This window comes from Liolophura sinensis, chromosome 6, assembly GCF_032854445.1.
Source record: "Liolophura sinensis isolate JHLJ2023 chromosome 6, CUHK_Ljap_v2, whole genome shotgun sequence".
Classification (NCBI taxonomy): Eukaryota; Metazoa; Mollusca; class Polyplacophora; order Chitonida; family Chitonidae; genus Liolophura; species Liolophura sinensis.
This window is the reverse complement of record NC_088300.1, coordinates 70,497,938-70,520,784: the sequence shown is the minus strand read 5'-3', so window position 1 is coordinate 70,520,784 and position 22,847 is coordinate 70,497,938. Positions and strand designations below refer to the sequence as shown.

The following is a 22,847-nucleotide window of genomic DNA, read 5'->3' as shown; positions in this document are numbered from 1 at the left end:
GTGGCACCACTGACACTTCTTTCCTTCAGAAACTTTTCAAATTCACAAGCATTCTGATTCTCAACTTTCTACATCATGTGTCTATTCTAAATGACTTTTACGGCACACTTTTCAGACGCTCATGTTATAGTGAATGTGATCAATAATAGTTACCTAACATCTTTGACAAGTTACATGATACAACTGGACTTCTTCTGCTTTCACCAGTCGTAGTACATGCATCTCCTGAGTGGCAAAAAGCGATGACATGAAGCAACAGCCAATGATGTCAAGTGACGTCAAGTAAACTTTAATACCATCATTGCACAATGCTACAGGGGCGTACCCAGATTGCCGATTATCTCCCTCAATGATCAGTGTGTACTCGACATCGGTGAAAAGCAAGTTATGTCCTACAAACTTTGTAAGACCACATGAATTGTCCTATTTTGAATCTTGAAAACCATGTGTCCAAGGCTGGGATTGAACTAGTGCCTTGTGTGTTTAACAAACCCAACCTCTCTGGACACCATGAATGGCTCACTGAGTGGTCCTAGAATGTCAAGACAAAGGCCACAGATATTAATCTGCCACTGTTCAATATTTTATGCACATCTTTTCATCAAACATTAGCTTAATATGAAACTTTACTGTTGAGGCAGACAGATTTCAATTTGATCACAAGTTCCTGTAGGAAAAGTTGATGACTGCACACTAAAAGTAGGCCTACCTAGAAATGCTTCCACTACATGTACTGACCAAGTACCTGATAAACTTTCAGACTTAATGAGCACTAATGATAGTTGATAGCTAACAATAATCAAGTACAGTACTAAATCACCTATGACTTCATGGACGTTTTCACCTAATTGCCCATCTTCACTATAGTTTGGACAACAGAGGGATTAGTTGTTGACAAAATACAGGATATCATAGTTGACTTATGGCAGGCTTACTGGATTTGAATACATGGTAAACTCAGTGGGCCGACGTGTGAACAAACTTCATCAGTTACATATACTGGTACATGTTGTAATCAGATCATGCTTGCTGATGTAAACATCACATGTTTTATAAACTTTTTTCTGAGCACTGAAATGTCTGATACACTTGTGTACAAATATGTGCTACAGTGTTACACATAAACTATGTTTTACACATTTCCCATGTGACATATACAATGGCATATTCATGTACATTTATGTAAATTTTTATGCATGTCTCAGAAAATAAAATAAAATTATAACCTTACAGACATAAACGGCTGTAAAAGTTTTAGGGAACATCTGGACATATATCAGGTAAGAGAATAACAGGATTTCCTTTATTTATCTATATGATTGGTGTTTTACGCTGTACTCAAAAAATATTTCACTTATACGATGGCGGCCGGCATTATGGTGGGAGGAAACCAGGTAGAGCCTGGGGGTAACCCACGACCATCCGCAGGGGCTTAAGTGGAACCAGTAGTGTAAGGTCTGATTCTATCTGATAACATGAAAATATTGTTCTAAAACAAACATAATTTTGCCTTCCTGAATTTGATGAGGTGATCAACAGAAAATCTTGTCTCTGACATAATCTACTTGAAACACCAAAAGACTGACTTCTGTAACAGATGAATACATGGATTTCATGACATTTTCATGAAATTAATCAGCCTGATGAACATTTGTTTGAGCAAAGACGTGTAGAAACAATATCACTGGAGATGGATGAGACTGATTTAATATTTCTTAAACCAGGAATGTTTCATACCAAAACTGTACAAAAACAGTCATCCTTCTCTTTTGTGACAGTACAGGGTGTTGCTGGCAAAAATCACATGAGAAAACATACACATCACAGAAAAGAACACTGTGTCAAAAAAGAACCTCCTTTGTTCCCAAGAAGTGTTCAGAACAAAAGCAAAATAAGCACAAAATCACAATATCATCAGACAAAAAGTCAATGTTAAGAGAATGGCCCATGTTAAAACAGGATGTCAACAATTTTACAGACCAACTGACCATCAGAGAAACAGTGATTCACAAAGTAGCTTGTTGCAGTGAAAATTACATTCCAAAAATCTTGAATTTCAATAAGCTACATACAACTTTCTAGATACAGCATACAAATATAGTATATAAAGTTGGTGACTGCTCCAGGTCGTATGTGACATCGTGAGGTATATGGAAAACCCTAAAAATGGGCTTGCTACTACTGAAAACCTGAAAGTTCCCATAATTCCTAAGACACATTAAATATCCAAACTTGGTCATTCCATAACGGCAGGCCTCTGGCATAAGGACACCATTCCCTACCACAACATGCAACATGAATTATTTTGTGAAGCAAGGACTACATTATGTATTTCCAAGCAGATTGGAATTTTAGACTGAAGAACTTGTTTTATGATGGCAGTGCACTTTGTGGTCGGGGGGAAATGGGCAGTGCTGCTGCAGTATTGCATTATCATAGGTTTCCTTCTATTCACTTAATGTGCAGGGAATACATTTGGACTTGACACTTTAATAATAATACAGGTGCATTAAATCTTCTTGAAAATAAAAATATCAAAATTACCTGACCACAGTTTGAGGGATAAAAAATTTATAATACACAGTCTGAGGCAGTTTCTAAAATGTGCACTGACTTTCTTGTGCAGTTTTTCCATATTAAAATGTGTTTATCTGACATTAAATTTTTTCACAATGTCAATTTCAGATTTCTAATATGAATTCAACTTGAAAGCCTTTTCCTTCAATCATTGGCTTTAAGAAACAAGAAATTAGTACTGGCAACATCTGCCAATAAATGCTAATTAAAAAGTATCATAATGTACATGTAAGAGAAAATGAACCTCACACCATATCATAACTGAGGGTTCACGGAGTCATAGGGAAAGTCATAAGTCATAAACTTTTCATAAAAATGAGTTAATCATACTGTAGGTAACATAATTGTAAACCACTTATTTTCTCTGTTTATAATAACTTTAAAACTTCAGTCTTGTGTTTAATTAATACATTGCTTTACGACAGAGAGTTTGTACTTAATTTCCTTGGTTCAAGCCAATGGCTCTGTCTCTCTCATCAGCCAATCATAAGCCTCCTTCTTCCCTTGTTCCAATAGGACAGGACCAATCATATCTCTGCATTTATCATGGTATTCGTTGAGCCAGTTGATCTGTAAAGGTATGAAAAGATACTGTTTATTTGTTTACTTGACATACATGTACACAAGAGTGTTCCCTAGTAATGTATGCAACAACAATGTTCCCTAGTAATGTAAACAACAGTGTTCCCTAGTAATGTATACAACAGTGTTCCCTAGCCATGTATAACTCAACAGTGTTCCCCTGTAAAGCAAACAACAACAGTGTTCCCCATAAAGGTATACAACGTGTTCCCGAGTAATGTATACAACAACAGTGTTCTCCGGTAATGTATACAAGTGTTCCCTAGAAATGTATACAACAACAGTGTTCCCTAGTAATGTATACAACAACAGTGTTCCCTAGTAATGTATACAACAAATGTTCCCTAGTAATGTATACAACAGTCTTCCCTAGTAATGTATACAACAGTCTTCCCTAGTAATGTATACAACAGTTTTCCCCATAAAGGTATACAACAACCGTCTTCCCTAGTATGTATACAACAACAGTGTTCCCTAGTAATGTATACCTCAACACTGTTCCCCAATAATGCATACAATAACACTGTTTTCCAAATAACAGATAAGTCTCAATATATTTAGATCTTCCAAACTGAAATACCATGCCAAGTGCACCACAAAGGTCAACATACCCGGTCTTAGCAAACTGATCTGAATATGAGCCCAGTTTGACCTTTCTTATTCTAACTGTCCAGAGAGGAATTAGCAAGAATATAAAGGCTGTCAAGTTCCTGGGCTTGACTCTGCACAGTGCAATGTCAGGAAATACCAAGATCACAGTTGGTTGTGATCAATTATTAAGATTTGCTTGACTTGAAGTTTTTTGAGTGACTTGGTGAGAGAAAGGCAAGGAATAACTAACACTGCGGTCAGCATATTTCTGTGACTTAACTATGCTGAGTAGCGAGTGAGGAATGACCAACATTAATATTAATTGTGAAGTTTCTTGAATAGTTTGTCACTAACTGACTGACCTCTTTTTCTGTCAGCAATGAAGGGGCTAACATCTTGGTCTGTAAGGGCACCAATGTAATGGGTTCAAAGGTCAGAAAGCCTTTGTTCTTGAAATTATGCTTTGAACAAAAAAACAGAAAGAAAATAAACGAGGGATAAAATTACATATTCTGTTAAGTTTTTAATATGACCCTTACAACATTAAACCTTTTCATACAATAAAAAAAATTATATCAACACATTAGACTTATATTACAGTATTCAGATCATATAGACAGTGTACATGACAAAAGAGACTAAAACACTAGCAATGCTACTTTACCTCTGTTTTTGCTTTGACCACCAACATCAAGTTTTCTATCCTTACACCAAACTGACCATCCTCGTAATAGCCAGGTTCTGTCCAAAATCAGGAGAAATCCACGATTCAAACAAATTAAACAACCAAAGGTCTTCCACTTGCAGACTCTTATTTCAAAATAACAATGCTAACATAACATTAATGAATAAACTTAATCTGATAATTTTTGAACCTACCAAAATTAATAAACATCACACTCTCTATTCAAATGAAAACTGGACTCAGAATGCAATAAATATTGTCAGCAGAAGAACTGTGTCTGAACTCCATCTTCATCCTTTTAGCAAGTACCGGTAAGTACATTGATGCTGACATGGAGAAAGTGGTGACATTCAAGGTGCGAAGTGTTTACTTATCAGACAACTGCTTACTTCTGTCCTTTAAAATATTTTACTTTTTGTGTGTCAGCCGTCAGGTCTAAGGTTGGGGTAAATGACATTTGGTTTTCCAACCATATTCTAAACTAAGTTTAACATTTGTTTCATGAAAGATTGTAAAGTAGCTTCTAAAGACACACAATGTAAAGTTTTAAAGGTTTTGCATACTGCTGGCATTTGAAAACATGACCAGATGCCATCAGACACAGGGTGAATCAAACTTTCTTGGGAAAATATGACATGAGGTGTTTCTGTACCCATATGTCCTACATGTATCTCGATTTTGCAGTCTATTCAAAACTGCTGCTGTGTAACGTTAGGGTTTTGTTATGACAATCTGGTCGTGAGAACTTAAACCAATGTACATGTAAGTCACAAACTGGTGAACTACTTCCTGCCTCACAGTAAACCAGTCAGAGCCACAAGAAAATGTACCGTCAGAGAGAATCATGCCTTCCTGGAGGGAGACATCAGCCAGGCTCACACGAGGAGAGATCCCACACGGACCTGACATGAGCAAAAAAAATATATTTTTGAATATGAAATCGATTTCCCTGAACTTTTCCTTGATCAAATCACACATCTTTAAATAATTTAACAAATCAACACAGCTTACACTTATTTTTGTGTGGTACAGTACTACACCAAGAGGTTCTCATACAATACCACAGTTTTAAGCCTTGCAATACTACTGCACCAGCATACAATTGCCACACATAATAAGCAGCTGCCAAATGGTAATGGTCGAATTTAGCAATTTTTTGAGCAGTTCCACAATGCTGAGAACCTTTCAGAACCACGAGGTCACAATCTTGCTGTGGTAGGTTAGACAACACAGAAAATGCTTTTTTTTTCTGTCCACATAAAACTGCGGCTTATTCAAGAATTTGATGTATTCCTTCAACCTGAAAGTAAAGCCTCTCAGCCAGTAGCCATTTCCAACATTACATCTACTTTATCCAGACTGAACATTGAACTGCACATTACTTGTTGATTTACAAAAGCACAAAAAGATTGAAAAATATTCATAGCTGACAAATCACATCAACTTGTAGACGTCCATCCATATATCTTACACAAGAATCAACTATGTGTACACCCATGTACATTCAAATGTTTAATGTGCTCATGCACAAATCTAGGTTTTCATGTCAACAACAGTAGGATTGTTTCTTCTGTACTTCACCACTGAATGGAATAATTTCATGTTTTGTGCCAATCCGACTCTCCCCCTACTCTCAAAAAAAAAGAAGAGAGGAGAATCTGACCTTCATGGACATTAAGGAAGGCTCCGACCCCATGCCCTGTACCATGCATGTAGTCCAGACCCACATCCCACAGGGCTGTGCGAGCCAAGGTATCCAGCATGTGACCTACAATGTTACCAGTTCAAAGGATAAAGGATGAAGTATAAGCATTTCTTCATGCAACAATGTATCTGTCTGGTTGATATTTAATAACAAATATTTCATGTATGTAACATGGAGGACATTATATGTGTGAATGAATGGAAACCGTTTAGCGGAAATCATTGATTATTAATCATTTGATTGATGTTTTAAGTCTTACTCAAGAATGTTTCCCTTGTACAACGGCAGCCAGCAGTATGGTAGAGGAAACCGGGAACAGCCCAGGATAAACCCATGATCCTCTGCAGGCTGCTGGTAGAATGTCCCACATACAATCGCACATGAGGTCAACATGAGCTGGGCTTCTACTCACAGTGACTGGACTAACCACTGACTGTCAAGCAGTAGGCTACCTGATAACCTGCACAGGATGTAACATAAGCATGTCTCAAGTTCTGCTGTTCTTTAAAACCACAGATGTATGATGCATAATCACTGACACACTTCACCCAATCTTACCTTTTACACCACATGGGAATATTGCTGAACACAGGTTAATGTGGCCTTTTGCAACTCGAGTAAAAGCTTCCTAGAACAAACCAGAAATATCTCAACTGAGGGTTTTTTTTTTGTAATATTACACACAAATGAACCAGTTTTTTCAATAAATAAATAATATATCTATTCATATATTTATTTTTCACCATGCTCAAAAATATTTCGCTTATATGATGGCAGTCAGATTTATGGGTGGAAAAAAATGGGGTAAACCAGACTTTCTCGAAGCATTTGACCAGCTTCGGGACTTAAAACCGCTACTAAAACAGTTATGGCTGAATTGGAAGGTGTAACTTCATTGGTCCAGGGCCAGATAGTTCAAGCCCCTACCCTTCTCCAAATAAATGATACAAAACATATCCCCATGTATTATGCATGAAGGTGCAAAACTGTAACAGAATTTAAAAGTGAAAAAAAAAAAATGACTGCTTTATCCAACAATTCAATCTAATGAGTCTTAAGACACATTTTACCCCACCTTTTCAAAGCCAGATGGTGTGCCAAAGTGCATGGTCCTTGTGACATCAGTTGTACCATCTCTGTAAAATAGAACTGGCTAGATACCTGAATTCTTCTAAAATTTGGAACAGATATTAGAAGTGTTGAAAATAAAATATTACATTTGTTAACCAGCCTTTTGGAAAAGTAAAGATACATGTATGTTGTTTGTTAGATGGTCTAACCATGTGAGAAAAAAGAAATTCAATATTCGTGCTTTAATTACATATACTTTGGCTAAAATGAGCAGACCAGGTGTCCCAAAAATTAGAAGAAACAGGGTAATACATCATCACAAAGTATCTGTTACAGCTTAAAACATAGTTCAGACACACGAGAGGCCTAGCTTACAAAAAATGTAACAAAATTTTTTATTCTGTTTAATGTGCCATTATTTTCTGAAAAATCCTCTCTGAAAAGTTGCTACAAGAACTTATTATGTACATTTCTTTTAAACTGATCCATCGAAATTTTACCACCAAAAAAAAAACACACATGTAGCTATCATGACAGTGTTAGCAAAATTCAGGAAATCAGGAAGACAACCAATGAGATCAATGAACAAAGTACAAGCATAACTTGTAGCGAAAATTCCACTGTGCCATTATCGCCACCATCACTATCATTCTCCTCTTCGAAGTTGTAGTTTTCACTTACTTGTACTGAGCCCCTGAATCACACAGGTAGATCTCCTCTGTACTTAATGTTCTGTCAGTCTCTTCAGTGGGTCTGTGAGGTGCAATATTTTTTGTCACTTCCAGCAATACAGCTTTTTTGTTTTTCAATGAACTAGCTACACGTACAATGAAAACATCTTCAATCTGTATATTTATTTATCATTTATTTGGTTGCTGGTGCTGTTGTCTATGGCCATACTCGGGAATTTTCCACTATACAGTACCACAACAGTCAGACAATGGGAGTGACCAGCGTAAACAAAATGTCACCTACCAGGTTACCGAGGTACATCACACATTCATAGCACAGACCAACATATGAACTTAATTTCAAAAGTCCACTGCAAATATTCAGAGCTCTTCTATTAAAAGACATCTTTGTTACAATATTCTGTTTCAAGCCACACTGCTAAGGTAGAATCCTGACTAGTGACACTTACTTGTAGTGGATGACAGCACCATTTGAACCCACACTGGATATGGTAGAGAAACTTAGACTGACAAAATCTTCCTGACCCCTGAAAAACAGACACATATCCAAGTAACACACAACTTTCCTGCTTTCCTTTACTGATGTAACTTATGTGATATATTTATTTGATTTATAATGGATTGTTGCTTAATACCGTGTTCAAGAATATTTCACTGATATGACGGCGGCCATCGCTAAGGTGGGGGAAACTGGGAAATGGAAAAGCCATGACCATCCGCAGGTTACCTTCCCACGTATGACCACAGGAAAAGCCAGCGTGGGCTGGACTTGAACTCATAGCAGCCACATTGATGAGAGGATGCTTGGTTATTGTACTAAGTTAGTACGCTAACCACTAGGCCACCCCAACTTGTGCGGCGGGGGGAGGGGGGGGGGCATTTAGATTTTGAGATTTTGATGAAGTGACATTACAATAAGGTACTGCATATATGGGTTACAACCTCTGAGATATGAGACTATGATGGCTTACTCCAGAATATTAATCTGAGATGTGGAATACTCAGGTGTAGAGGTCAGTGTGACAAAGCAGATTATAGGACACCTTGTTAAGTACCTGACAATGTCACTGACACACAGCAAAATAAAATTATTTCATACTGATACACACAGTGGTGGTCAGTTAATGATTTTTTAGAAATTTTTCATTTATAAAGAATTCATTTATTTATTTGACTGGTGTTAACAGTGTCCTCAGAACTTTTCACTTCTATGATAGCGGTTAGGTTTATGGGCATGCAAAATCAGGGTGCCTGGCATAAACCATTTACCCTTCAATGTCAGGTACCTCAAAAACATCTTAAGGCTGCAGTCAACATAATTTATAGAAAATACCATGAGCTGAGCATGTGGATTCTACTATCCACCTCTGGAACAGAGTTATCTCAAAGTTGTGGTCGGTAAGGTCAGGGATTTCTAACACAAAACAGTCCCAGTTCCAAGTCTAAAATCTTACAGCTGTCAAAGGTTGTCTCTGTGCAGCATTTCTATGTGATCTACGAAAATATTAGCAGAACTGGAAGTTGTCCTCTCAACACTCACCGCTTGATAGCCTCCAGTTTGTTAGCGGCAGAAACTTCTGTGACATTACCTTTTGGTACCTGGGCAAAATCAGGCAGTCATCATTAGACATGTAACAACATACTATCATATTAAAATTGCATCATATTGATATAATCATAATCGTTAACTTAAACCCAGGCAATAGATAACAGTACCTTAAAAATGCAGGTAATTAAATCTTTACCATTTTCTCCAGCCATGAGAAGTATTCACACAGTGTCACTGCATCTTTGATCTGTTAAAAAGAAAATCAAACAAATATTTTTGAGTGAGTGAGTGAGTGCTTGGGGTTTAACGCCGTACTCAACAATTTTTCAGTCATATGACGACGAAGGAATCATTAGGGTGCATGCACGTGTAATGTGCCTCCTTGTTGCAGGACGGATTTCCACCGCTCTTTTATTTAGTGCTGCATCACTGAGACGACTTACCGAAGGCAAGTAAGCCGCCCCGCCCGAGCCATTATACTGATACGGGTCAACCAGTCGTTGCACTATCCCCTTCATGCTGAACACCAAGCGAGGAAGTTACAACTTCCTCTTTTAAAGTCTTAGGTGTGACTCGACCAAGGATTGATCCTGGATCTACCAGTCCCGAAGCGGACGCTCTACCAACTGTGCTATCCGGGCCGGTACAAATATTTTTGAGGTGTGGCAATTTAGTGTCAGAGAGAAAGTCTGAACTGGACTTGATTGTATTGGTAAGAGTTTCCTGAGTTATTGTGTTGCACTGCCAAGCTAACCACTAGGCCACACAGGCTGTTCTTCTCCCTCCCCCCCCCCACCCCCAAAGAAATATTAACTAACACACAGTAAAAAAAAAAAGCCTTGTGAAACACAGCCCTGCAGCGAAATTTTTACGAGTTTTCATCCAAATGAAACTTAAGAGAAACATATATCAATTAAGTGTTTCAACTCTGAACTTACATGAGCCTGTTTCATTCCATCTATTTCCACTCTGTTCTTGACTGCCTTCATCAGGGATATGGGACATGGCAAGGTCACTCTCTTCTCCTGCAACAGGTACAATGTACTTAAAATGATGATCTCCCAAAACAACCGCACTGAATGAAAGATTGTTGATTAACATAATACTCAAGAATAATTTACTTAAACCGTGGGCAGTTTTATGGGTGCCAGCTGTAAAACCACAGACCTTTGGCAAGTTAGGGACAAACTTTCACACTTGTGATACACAGACTTGCACACTGTACTGGTAGAAGACAAGTACTCTTCATCAAACAAACGACTCAGACAAGACTGTAGCAAATTCCATAACAAGTAAATAACGTGGAAAATTAAATACGTAAATAACTATATAATCCATAAAATACCTTAGGAATAAGGTCAGCTAATGTAAAACTGGACTTTGTGCTTATCTGTAAATAGAAGGAATAAATATTAGCATTTAATATTCACACTGAAGTACCTAGAAGTAACACAAAATTTCGCAAAGTATTATGAAAAAAAGCACCATTTACATTGTTAAAATAAGACTTGGCTCACATGTGCGATATTAAATTATTGTCATAATCAAAGCCAATATCACTCATTCTCTACACTTATCGTTAAAGTTGAGCAACCTACACACATATCTGATTCATTACCACTTCTATATTCTCTATGTGACGGACAAACATTGCTGAATGGAACCAAGACTTATAAAATTACAGAGCCAGAAGAATACATGCAACACATGTATTACCCAGGTTTTCCCATTGCCTTCATCCTGAAAGCTCTCTACAAACTTTCTGATGTCTCCATAAGGATGTACAGTGATTGTGATGTCATCCCCAGTTGTCCCCCTTGATCCATTCAGCTGGAGGTGATTCATCACTTGCTTGTCAAGCTTCACTTCATCTATAAACAAACTAAACATAGACACAACCGTTTTAAAAAAAACTAACCCTGTGCCATCTCCTATAATTTGTTGATCTATTTTCATTCATTTTCATAACAGGCACAAAATACTACATTTATTTCAGAAGTGTACTAATTTCTTGGACTTACCATGACTTTAAACATTATGATCACAACAATGTCTCCCTGTCAAGAGGACTATTCCCATGACTCGGGTCACACTAACAATGCTGTCAATGCCAATGACATCAGGCACGACAGCCACCATGTCAGAGGACACTGACTACAACCAGACCAGTACATGCACATGACAGCCACCATGTCAGAGGACACTGACTGCGGCCAGACCAGTATATGCACATAACAGCCACCATGTCAAAGGACACTGACTACAGCCAGACCAGTACATGCGTATGACAGCCACCATGTCAGAGAACACTGACTGCGCCCAGGCCAGTACATACATGACAGCCACCATGTCAGAGGACACTGACTGCGGCCAGGCCAGTACATGCACATGACAGCCACCATGTCAGAGGACACTGACTGCGGCCAGGCCAGTACATGCACATGACAGCCACCATGTCAGAGGACACTGACTACAACCAGACCAGTACATGCACATGACAGCCACCATGTCAGAGGACACTGAATACGGCCAGGCCAGTACATGCACACGACAGCCACCATGTCAGAGGACACTGACCACAGCCAGACCTGTACATCCATATGACAGCCACCATGTCAGAGGACACTGACTACGGCCAGACCAGTACATGCACACGACAGCCACCATGTCAGAGGACACTGACCACAGCCAGACCAGTACATCCATATGACAGCCTCCATGTCAGAGGACACTGACCACAGCCAGACCTGTACATCCATATGACAGCCACCATGTCAGAGGACACTGACTACGGCCAGACCAGTACATGCACACGACAGCCACCATGTCAGAGGACACTGACCACAGCCAGACCAGTACATCCATATGACAGCCACCATGTCAGAGAACACTGACCCCCGCCAGACCAGTATTCCCCTTAATCTTAAACGTCAACCAGAACAGCAGCATGTGGACGCCAGAAAATTTCAGGTTACCATGGATCAGGATGTATATATCATTAAATGTATTCGCAGGGGGTTCTCGCAACAGTTTGTTGCCAAATAACAGTTTTGTTATATTTTAGAAGTACAGCCTTGTGTTGATAAAATAATGGGATTTGGAATTCAGTTTAACTCGCAATCAAAATATCTCGCGATTCAACTCGTGTACGTGAATTATCATACAGAACAAAATTGGTCCAACCATGTAAGAAAATGAGTTTGTCAGAAACATAAATACTTCACTGATGTCATTGTGACCACTGCATAGGAGAAGAATACCGGATTGTACTCAATGTCTGAGCCTCTCAGGTTGAAGAGCCCTACAAACAGAGAACACAGTACTAATGGTATGATGTCATGTGGATGCGAGATCTGTTTCATTCTTTCCAGCTTATCTGAAAGGAATACAGATCTGCACTCTTCCACCCTCTAAGCTAGAACTCAGGCCCCGGGATCACGAAGCGATCTTAAACTTACATTAAAACTGCAATCAATAAATTCGGTATGTTCCCTTTTGTTGTTTTAGCTGAAATTTGTTGTACAATAACTTACCCGGAATTTAGGTTTTAAAGCAAAAATTTTGACCTGTAATACAAGAAACAACAATTCTAAAGTGATTTGAAATTATGACTTAAGTCTAAGATAGCTTCATGATCCTGGGGCCAGATCTTTTCGACTGTGCTATCCTCAATCAGCATGTTACAAAAACATGTTTCCCAAAGTCCTACAGTGATTCCGACTTCAAACCACCTAGTTATTTGTAAATACCGATAACAACCTCACAATGTACCTGCTGCAAGGCAAACCTGGCAAACTGCCATCTTCAATTTGAGTTGGGCATACACCGCATTACCCGGAAAAGATGAACTTGGGGAAACTTATGGATTGAAACCAAGATGTAAACCACATTGCTAATTCTCAACTTGTTTGGGAGTCTTGTCAGGAGAACATTCTGGCTCATTGCTTGCTGACTGGTGTTTGATGTTGTGAATTTTGTACTGAAATAACAAATCAGGTTTATAGGCACAGGAAACTGATGTGTTCGGAGTAAACCATCGACCATCGCTAGGTATCTGACAAACCTCTTAACTTATTACAAGCCGCAGATAAAACTGTGAGAGCTGGATTTTAACATGTGACCTTATTGGTCAAGGGCCTGGTAGCTGCAACAGCCCAGCTCTTTAGGCATTGTCACCAGTGAAATTAAGCTACTGAAAATCTTATATATTTATGACTTTCTGCACCAGTGTAGTTAAATTTTACAAATACATGTAACATTTATTCCCAACTAACAGTCATCATTCCCCACTAAGTCATCCTCACTAAGTCATCATTCCCCACTAATATTCATCATTCCCCACTAAGTCATCATTCGTCATCATTCCCCACTAAGCCATCATTCCCCACTAACAGTCATCATTCCCCACTAAGCCATCATTCCCCACTAACAGTCATCATTCCCCTACTAACAGTCATCATTCCCCCACTAGCAGCCATCATTACCCACTAATAGTCATCATCTCTAATGCATGGCTGCATTCTTTCTCTCCAGTTGGACATACAGATTCAGATCATGGACTCTCACATACAAATTTCACTGCCCCTGGACCATCCAAAAGGATAAGAATTTACACCTTACGACATGACGTAAGCACAGAAGGAAGATGGAGGTTTTCAGTACTTACACGCAATCTCATCCAGTGCCGTCACTATCAGGTACTCAGCTTTCTTCTCCTTCATTTTGTCTCGGACAGCTTTCACTTTGTTCTGCCATGATTTACCTGAGGAAATGTGTAAGTTTGCTTTATGTCAGAAAATGTCACAAAATAAACACAATCACATCTGTGTCTGATCAACGTGTGCAAAAACCAGTGCCCAATTTTACCTTACCTGTCCAATTGTATACAAGTACATATACATGCCCAAGCTTAACTCATTAGACTGATGTACTCAAGATTACAACACTTATTACAACACAGATTACAAACAGTAACTGTTAGATTTCTGGGTTGAGGAAACAAAGCTAGTCCCCAGATCATCACACTTGGCTGTCATAGAATGGGACTGAACCCAACACTCATGTGACCTAGCCATACACCTGGCTGAACTATTAAAGTGTACAAATATTAATAGCACACATTACCTGTATATTTATCAGACAAGACAATGAGGTTGTTGTTGGGGGGAGGAGGACGGTCTATCCACACCAAATCCACCAGGTTCTGACCCACAGGAACTAAGCTGTGGCCAGCTAACCGCAGCTGCTTCGACAATGGCTTCCAGGTTTCTGTGAAGGGATTCAAATTCTCCTGAAGGACCATATCACTGCATAGTGGAATAACTTCACTGAGTGAACAAATGCTAAATGTTACCATCACCTTATTTCAGTCAAAATAAAGCGAACTCTTCTCGATTACTGAAGCGAAAACTAATGGATCAAAACAACATATAAACTGCAATATGTAGAAAAATATGGTACCACACATAGGGAGAATACAAATAACAAGCAGACATTTTGAATCCCTCTCACAGTTAAATTAAGATAAGTCAATAATATTTTGTTCATATAGTTAAGGTATTTTGAATAAGACATTTAAGAAGAATTTTCCTTGTGCAAGTCTCTGCTAAGAAGTTTTTTGTAATTTATCTATTTACTTCATTGCTGTTTTATGCCGTATTCAAGAAAATTTCACATCTACAACGGCATCCAGCATTAATGTTGGAGAAAACCAGGCATACCTCAGGAGAAAATCACGGCCAGGGTTGCTGACAGAACTTCCCACATACTGCCAGAGACAAAAGGTTTTTAGATAAGTTATATGATGGGATTTTGTTTACCTGTTGAGAGTAGAAAGGGGTCCACGCCAACTCTTCCTCCCTCAGGTAATACCTGAAAACACACTGTTACTGTCATTACAATTATCACAAATACTACAGCAATGACAATGCAGACACATACCTTATATAACATGGGGACAGGATGTGATGAGAAATCTCTAGCTTAACAAGCCTTTGACACATGGCTGAACAATTTAGCGCTATGTTTTGTCGTCCAGTGTGCACTATCTTTGTGTTATTTCATTTTGAGGTAATTATTACCAACATACACAGAGGTATATAAAGATTTATTTTAATGTAAGGTCACTTTAAATAGTGAATTACTATGTTGTAATTAAATCTTAAAAAAAATGCCTGAGAACCTGAAGATATGTATATAATATAGTACAGAAACCCTCACTGTGGGATCTATGCGCTGAACAAAATAAAAGTAATCTGACCATTCAATGAATAAACATTAGACTGAGCCTTACAGAACCTCTGTGGTTGCTGTGAGTTCAAGTCCAGCTCAGGCTGGCTTCCTCTCCGCCCATACGTGGGAAGGTCTGCCAGCAACCTGCGGATGGTTGTGGGTTTTCTCCCACCATAATTCTGGTCGCAGTCATATAAGTGAAACTCCAATCAAATAAATAAATAAATAAAAATAGAACCTCTGAATATAACTAAGTGAAGATAAATAATCTTATATTAAACTGAAGTTTGAGGTGGAGGACATGTGCCATACCTTAATCAGCCAGTCCCCTTGGGAAGGAGTATCAGGTAACCCTGTATAAAGGGAGAAAACGCAGGTATGTATTAATGAATGGTAAAGTGCTCAGAGCAACATTAGCAGTATTTCAGTGCCTAAAGAGTGGGTGTTCAGATGGAGATATCCTGGATCTATGATCTGATTTCAGCAAATGCTAGGATTTTCTGTCTCCACTGTAATACAGTCAAACCAGATCTGCGAGGATTACTATACAGAAACGGAATTAAAAAAAAGTAAATTACACCATATGAATAAGATTATCAATTACATTAATATCTGTAATTCATATCTAATGACTGTCTGTGTGACTGTCATTAGGGGCTAACCTTCCTGTATTTTCTGAATTGCTAACAATAAAGTTAGTTATACTGTTGCAAACTGCATTAGCACATGGCCTGTAAAAGATATTTGTAACAGTAAAAACCTCCATTAACATCTGCAATTCAGCTAATACAACAGGGTTATTCCCATTGTAATCAAATTAAGCAAAACTTCTGCCTTAACTTAAGTCAGACTTCATCTGAACTTCTGGTATTCTATTACTGAGATAAGTTACAGTTTTAGCAAAATAAACTGTTTGGAAGACAAAGTCCGATTTAAGTCTAGGACAACTTTGTGATCCTGGGGCCTGATAACATTAAAATATGCTGCTTTAGATGGAGCTTTTGTACGATTTAGGACATGCTAACTGTCTGTCATGTCAAGCCAACAACTACTTAGTGTGGCAACACTGTGCCCTTTCTTTACGTTATGTTGTAGTCCTTTTCCCCTTTCGATGTTTGTGGGCGCTATGAGGTTACCGCAGGAAGACCTCACATCGCTCATAGCATTTGTGCTCAGCTCATTTGTTTGTAAGTTGCGTCTGACAATGCTAGTTTCATGGCTGCAATTTCTTCCAGCTGACCAATCAGATATATACCTACATTGGATTAGAATATAAGTACTATGGCTAATTTTCCTTTTACCGTCTTTCATAAGTTTCCAGTTTTCATCCATCTGTTTCTCTGCCTGCAGATAATATCGTCCATCTGTCCACAATGCCGCTGCCTTTTCTGTCACGATAGCAGTACCTACAACAACAACATGTTATTTGAGTGAATGAGCGAGCACTTATGTTGTAATGTTGTTCTTAAGTTTTTCAGTCATATGATGACGAAGGAGTCCGTAGAGTGCACGTACGTGTAATGTGCCTCCCTGTTGACAGATTTCCACTGGATTGACCCTAGATCTAACATCCCCGACGCTCTACCATCTAAGTCACTGGGGCCAGTATGTATTACTTGAATATTAATGCATTCAGAGAAGTAATTCTCATGATTAGAACACATACAGGTTAATGGATGAAGGAATCTGTGAAACAACAGCCTCCTGACAAGTACTTACTCAAAATTACTGATTTACTAGACTGGTGCTTACATAGCCATTCTCAAGAATTTGGTTGCAAGAGACCTGAGTGCCTGGAGTAACCTACAGCCCTTTCCCAGGTGCTGGAAAAAACACATGACTTTACAGCTGCTCAGGACGCTGTGACAACTGGGTTCAACTCTGAAGTCTTCATACTGCTCAGAGGTCGGTGGTTGCAGTGAAAACACTTCTTCACTGTTAACTGTATGAGATGCGAGCCAACCCAAATTATGCATTTTCAGATTCACAATCCTTTCACAGTTTATATTTTTTTAAGCAAAAAATATTAACACCAATAAAAATGAGAAAGTCTCAAATAACATGTCTCAAATGTAAATATTCCCAGCAATACACTGCCAGTTTTGTGGATATTATTTAGGAAGTGGTTAAGTAAATAAGTTATAATATTTGCCAGTCAACTACCGTCTATGTCAACGGCCGTCTACAGGTTGGACGGTTGACATGTATTGCTGGCAATCTGTTGCCTGATTTGGCGATCCTTGATGTCAGTCGGGATGCGCTGTGGTCTAAGCTAAATTTCAGCACTAGAATCAGCACTTCCCCAGCAAAGTGTCATTCCAATTTAATAACGATTACCATTAATGTATCACTTTCTTACCTTGCTGTAAGATGAAATTATTTGTATGTATCACTTGCTGAACCTACCTGCCGAACCTGTGAAGCCAGTAATGAATTCTCTCCGACAATCACAAGGTGCAACATATTCACTCTAAAAACATGAAGAAATGTTATAATGAAAAGTACTTTCACAAAGGACAAATGATTTCAACCACTAAATTCATATCCTCAGATATAGCCTGGTAGGCCACACTGAATTTTTTTTTTATTATGGGCAGAGGAGAGCATGAAAGATAAAATTGAAAATTCATCTGTTTTATCAGAAATGTGGACACTCTCTGCAACTGTATATGTTAAAGATTTATTTATCTGATTGGTGTTTTACACTGTACTCAAGAATATTTCACTTGTACGACGGCGACCAGCATTATGGTGGGAGGAAACCGAGCAGAGCCTAGTGAAAACCCACGACCATCCACAGGTTGCTGGCAGACCTTCCCACGTACAGTCAGAGACAAAACAAAGCCATTATAATAACATTTGAAGAGAGAACTGTTCACCTGATGTGCATCGCCAGTAGGTATTATATAAGCGTGTAGAGGCTCAGAGACGTAGCTGTGATTCTTCATCAGGCTGCGTAGTTTCATCAGCAGATTCGTCGTCTTAGCTGCCATCTTGAAAGTTGTCCTTCTCCTGCCTGAAGTACAATAAAACTATGAGCTGTACTCACTGATACAGGACAAATGCAGTCAGTGGAGACTGTAGCATCTTAAGCTTGCTGTTCCAGGGATCTTTAAAACCTGCTGTGTTTGTATTAATATCGGATTATGTGTAACAAAGTTTGCCCGTCCTAAAAATGCACAGCTTACAGACAAACTATAAGCTGCTTTCAACACCCATGTTCTCTGGGTTCTTGTATGTTCCATAGACCTTCTTAAATGAAGTAATGCTGACATACCATACATCTGTTTTAACTTAATGCCCTTTCTCATAAAAACAAATCTAATTAAATCTGATCTTTGTAATAATTTACTGCTACTAATGTGATCAAATTTTGTGCTACTTTCACACAACTTCCTGGTTCATAAAGATGTACTGATCAGGTTTATTACATACATGTACAGAGCCAAAGTACTTTAGCATAGTGATCCTTTTTATCTGCTTAACTGATTATTTTTATGTGGTATCCACATTATATATAAATTTCCTCATTAAATACAGGTAAAGATACACAGTGCTACCTGTATGTTCATAATGAACATAGAAATATAGTAATCAGAGCATCAGTTCCTTTACTGGGTGTACCTCCATGCCCTCTCTAAACATAATCCATCTATCCATCCACTCCCTGGCTGGTTTTGATGTCTTATGTCTGTACATATACCTTATGGACAAACACAGTCATTATACGCACAGCTTTATTTGAGTAACACATTAGAGTTTTCACTACCTAACAAAATTGCCATTATCAGCCTACATGTCATTGGCCCCAGGATTACGAAGCAATATTAGACAAGTCAAAATTTCAAGCATTAAACTTGTTCCTTTATGCTATTTTAGCTGAAAATTGTTGGACAATAACTTACCCAGAATTTTCGCCCTCAAGCATAATTTGGACCTTATAAATTAAGAAACAACAATGTTATTCGAATTTTTGACTTAAATCTAAGATTTGCTTCATGATCCTGAGGCCTGGTGTACAAAACACACTCGTTGACACATCTTGTATCCTGTCACAGAAATCTGAAAATAAAAGGCTGTAGGCCTACATATGGGCCTACATGTGGCCAGATCTTGGTCTGAACTCCAAAAATATGATGTTCACACAGATGAACGGAGGACATCGACCCATGAAAGAGGGTGGTGGCTGGTTGATGCAACACCTCCTTCCTTCTCCCCCTACCCCCATCCCCTTCATTCTAGAGAGCAGCCATTTTTCTGAGCCTTAATTGGCCTTAGTGCCACATATCTGAAATGCTTCTGCACTTCTCCTCAAACAAGTACTGGTATTTAATTTTTTTTCTAAAATTGTTCAACCTGTTTGAGGAAAAAAACAAAACAAAAAACATCATCATTGAAAACCCAGCCCAGCTTACACCATGGAAGGCATTACTTACGGCTGGTGACCATGCATGGCTGAATCGTAAACCATTTACCAATTACATGTCTAGCAACATCTCTAACAACTCGTTTTGTCTCCACAATTTCACAAGACTTGTGCAGCTGAACGTACTGAGATTAGGTTAATGAAGGCCACAAGATAATGGCACACAAACACAACTTAGATCCACTTCACAGTAAAACTTAGACACCAACACATGAACGAAACAGATGGCTCCTAGGCCATCTAGACTAAACTGAAGTGACCACACATAAGCTCCAAAATCACCTGTCGAACTAATACTTTCTGCACTGCGCTCAACTTTGCTAGACCGATCTGGTTTCGAGGACCCAATGCCGCCAAAGGCCCCAGAAATGTACGAGTCAAGATGAACAATCCCAGGGCGTGGAGAATGCCACGAAACGTTTTTTCGTCATGGTACATTCTTAGGGTTAAATGATGACAATGAATATTTATATTTTAAAAAAAGGTGGGGGGGGGGGGCTTTAGGTGCATGATTGTGCTATATGTTAAATATGTATTCACAAGATTATCATAAATGAGTACCGTTGACTGATAGATCTAATGATTCAGGAAAAGCGTTCGATCCCGGCTGCAGGCATTTACGTTTTGTTTTTACACTCACAGCATTCTGGTCTCCACGCATTGTTAGTATATGGCTTTACAAAGCAGTTTGGTCTGCAGTCAAAATTATAAAGCTGAATAAAAGTGGTACCCTCCTCTACTGGTAAAATACACCCAATTACTAAAACTTCTCATTTAAAATCAATAAAATCATAAGCGTAAATGGCTTTTTCCTTGCGTTAGCATCATAGCACGATGTCCTTCAGCCAAGAAAAAAAAAGGGGGGTTCTGAGAGGTTGAATTTTTGTGTCCTGTTTTGCAGCGCCTGTATATATATATGTCATGACTGCCATTGTTGCTGATAAACGTCTCCTTGGTACACAGTTATCCATGTTCATAAGTATCCTTAATTTGGGCCTTGTGACAAGGATGCCTTGTTTAGTTTAAAACTGTATATATGCTGACGTGCTACTTATACTGAGTTGTAAATCGGGTGTAACAAAAATTAAAATCACACCTGTTCGGTCTACACTATGTGTCTATACCGCGATGGTTACACTTCAAACCACGTGGGGCCTCCGGGGCCGATGTGGTCAGTGTGACAGCGCGACGCAATGACCCAGAAGCCTCAAACCAACGCGGTTGCTCTGCGATTAAGTCCAGCTCATCATGTTGGCCTCTTCTTCGGCCCTACATAAGGAAAGTCTACCCGTAACCTGTGGATGTTCGTGGGTTTCACCCAGGCTCTGCCCATTTAAAAAAAAACTTTGAAAAATATGTTTTTTATTAACTGGCCACATTTAACTCTGGAAGATGCTGGAGGTCTGTATGTGTTGTCCCATTTATACGGGTCTCCTCAATCGAAATGCATGGACTGGAGGTGCAAAATTCTTTTGACATGCATATATACATTCCAACATATATAGGTCACAGATGTGAAGTTATAGTTCTTACTGCAGCACACATGCATATAAATCGGATTGTTTTTCTGCAGCTATATAAGAAACCTTGGACTTGACAAGATGCAATTAAGGCTTTTTTTTTGCGTTATTTAGATGCATGCCGAAAACGGACGGTGCATGTCCATTTGTCATCAGCGCTGTCGGTAATTTGAGATTCAAATAGTACATCTATACCATCTTGTAACTTGAAGTTTGTCCTTATATTTACAACATAATGATGACTGTTCAAAACAATCAATTCACAAACCTTCGTTTTTGGGGGCGACTTTGCTTCATTAACTTTCAAAAGGAGACTCAGTCTAGACGTGCACACGCCATTATACGAACACTGGGGCTATCCATTGCTACATTCCTTTACCACTGTCTATCCATTTGGGGCAATTTTTCTATTTTAACACATTCATTTTTACTAAAATAAATAGTTTTACAGGCTAATATCATTGAACGTCTGTCCAATTGCACTATATTGCGTAAATTAAGCTACGTGACCTCACTGTAAAGAAACTTGCAAGCTTGCACGTGATGAATAAATGTAGCTCGGAAAGTGTGTGTAATTATTTTTTGTACAGGGACGAAAAGGCTAAGGCGACACCAATTTTATTTTTTACAAGCGAGCCGACAATAACATATATAAGACATGGAATGAAGATAAAACTGAAAATCTCCCTTTTTTTGTCCGATCTTGATTTTTCCTGATATCGTATTTTTCAAGGCGTTCCGAGCATGTAAACATGTCATCAATTGTCAACATTGTCCCACATTTTCCACAAATATGATGATTTTCAATAAATGTAAAAATAATAATTGATTATTAAATCACCCTTTATACATGGTTAAACCTATGTATATACGTCAATTACGCGACAATCCAGTCTGCGGCGTAAGTTGGATTCGAACCTACAACCTCACTAATCAAGCTAGGGCTACATAATGCCCTGTAGCTATGGCGTTCGCGCACACAACTCGGTCAGCATTAGCCCAGACAGAATGTATATATAACACATGGAGTTTGACGTGTAGATATACGGTTAGGCTAGTTTATTCCAGATTCGAACTTGGGAGCTAGATAAATATGCTCTTACATACCCACATGTCATATTCATGCACGTACATGTACACTCCTTTGTGTGTGTGTGTGTACATATACGTACACGTTGATAAAAATGAACACGGATGCATTTACGGCCTTGTTTTCCG

General features: G+C 38.7%; 1 protein-coding gene across 1 annotated transcript; it reads right to left on the bottom strand.

The window, feature by feature from the left end:
- Positions 1-301: 301 nt before the first annotated feature.
- LOC135466220 (xaa-Pro aminopeptidase 1-like) lies at positions 302-20,258 on the bottom strand. Its single transcript, XM_064743623.1, has 23 exons — positions 20,120-20,258; positions 18,563-18,699; positions 18,090-18,153; positions 16,985-17,089; positions 15,996-16,036; positions 15,272-15,323; positions 14,577-14,720; positions 14,119-14,214; positions 12,672-12,753; positions 11,169-11,334; positions 10,798-10,842; positions 10,391-10,477; positions 9,649-9,699; positions 9,444-9,502; positions 8,353-8,430; positions 7,893-7,964; positions 7,216-7,276; positions 6,699-6,768; positions 6,099-6,203; positions 5,266-5,337; positions 4,415-4,491; positions 4,113-4,211; positions 302-3,147 (listed from the first exon to the last, which is right to left on the bottom strand). The coding sequence occupies exons 1-23, from the start codon at positions 20,130-20,132 to the stop codon at positions 3,028-3,030; spliced, it is 1,896 nt and encodes a 631-aa protein (XP_064599693.1). The 5' UTR covers positions 20,133-20,258; the 3' UTR covers positions 302-3,027.
- Between the last annotated feature and the right edge of the window lie 2,589 nt (positions 20,259-22,847).

Excerpts from the sequence above, each read along its gene's own strand:
- LOC135466220 (XM_064743623.1), bottom strand. Across the intron at positions 12,754-14,118 it reads GGCACTGGATGAGATTGCGT|GGCTCTTCAACCTGAGAGGC; the intron begins GTAAGTACTGAA and ends CTCTGTTTGTAG. Across the intron at positions 7,277-7,892 it reads GATTCAGGGGCTCAGTACAA|AGATGGTACAACTGATGTCA; the intron begins GTAAGTGAAAAC and ends TCTATTTTACAG.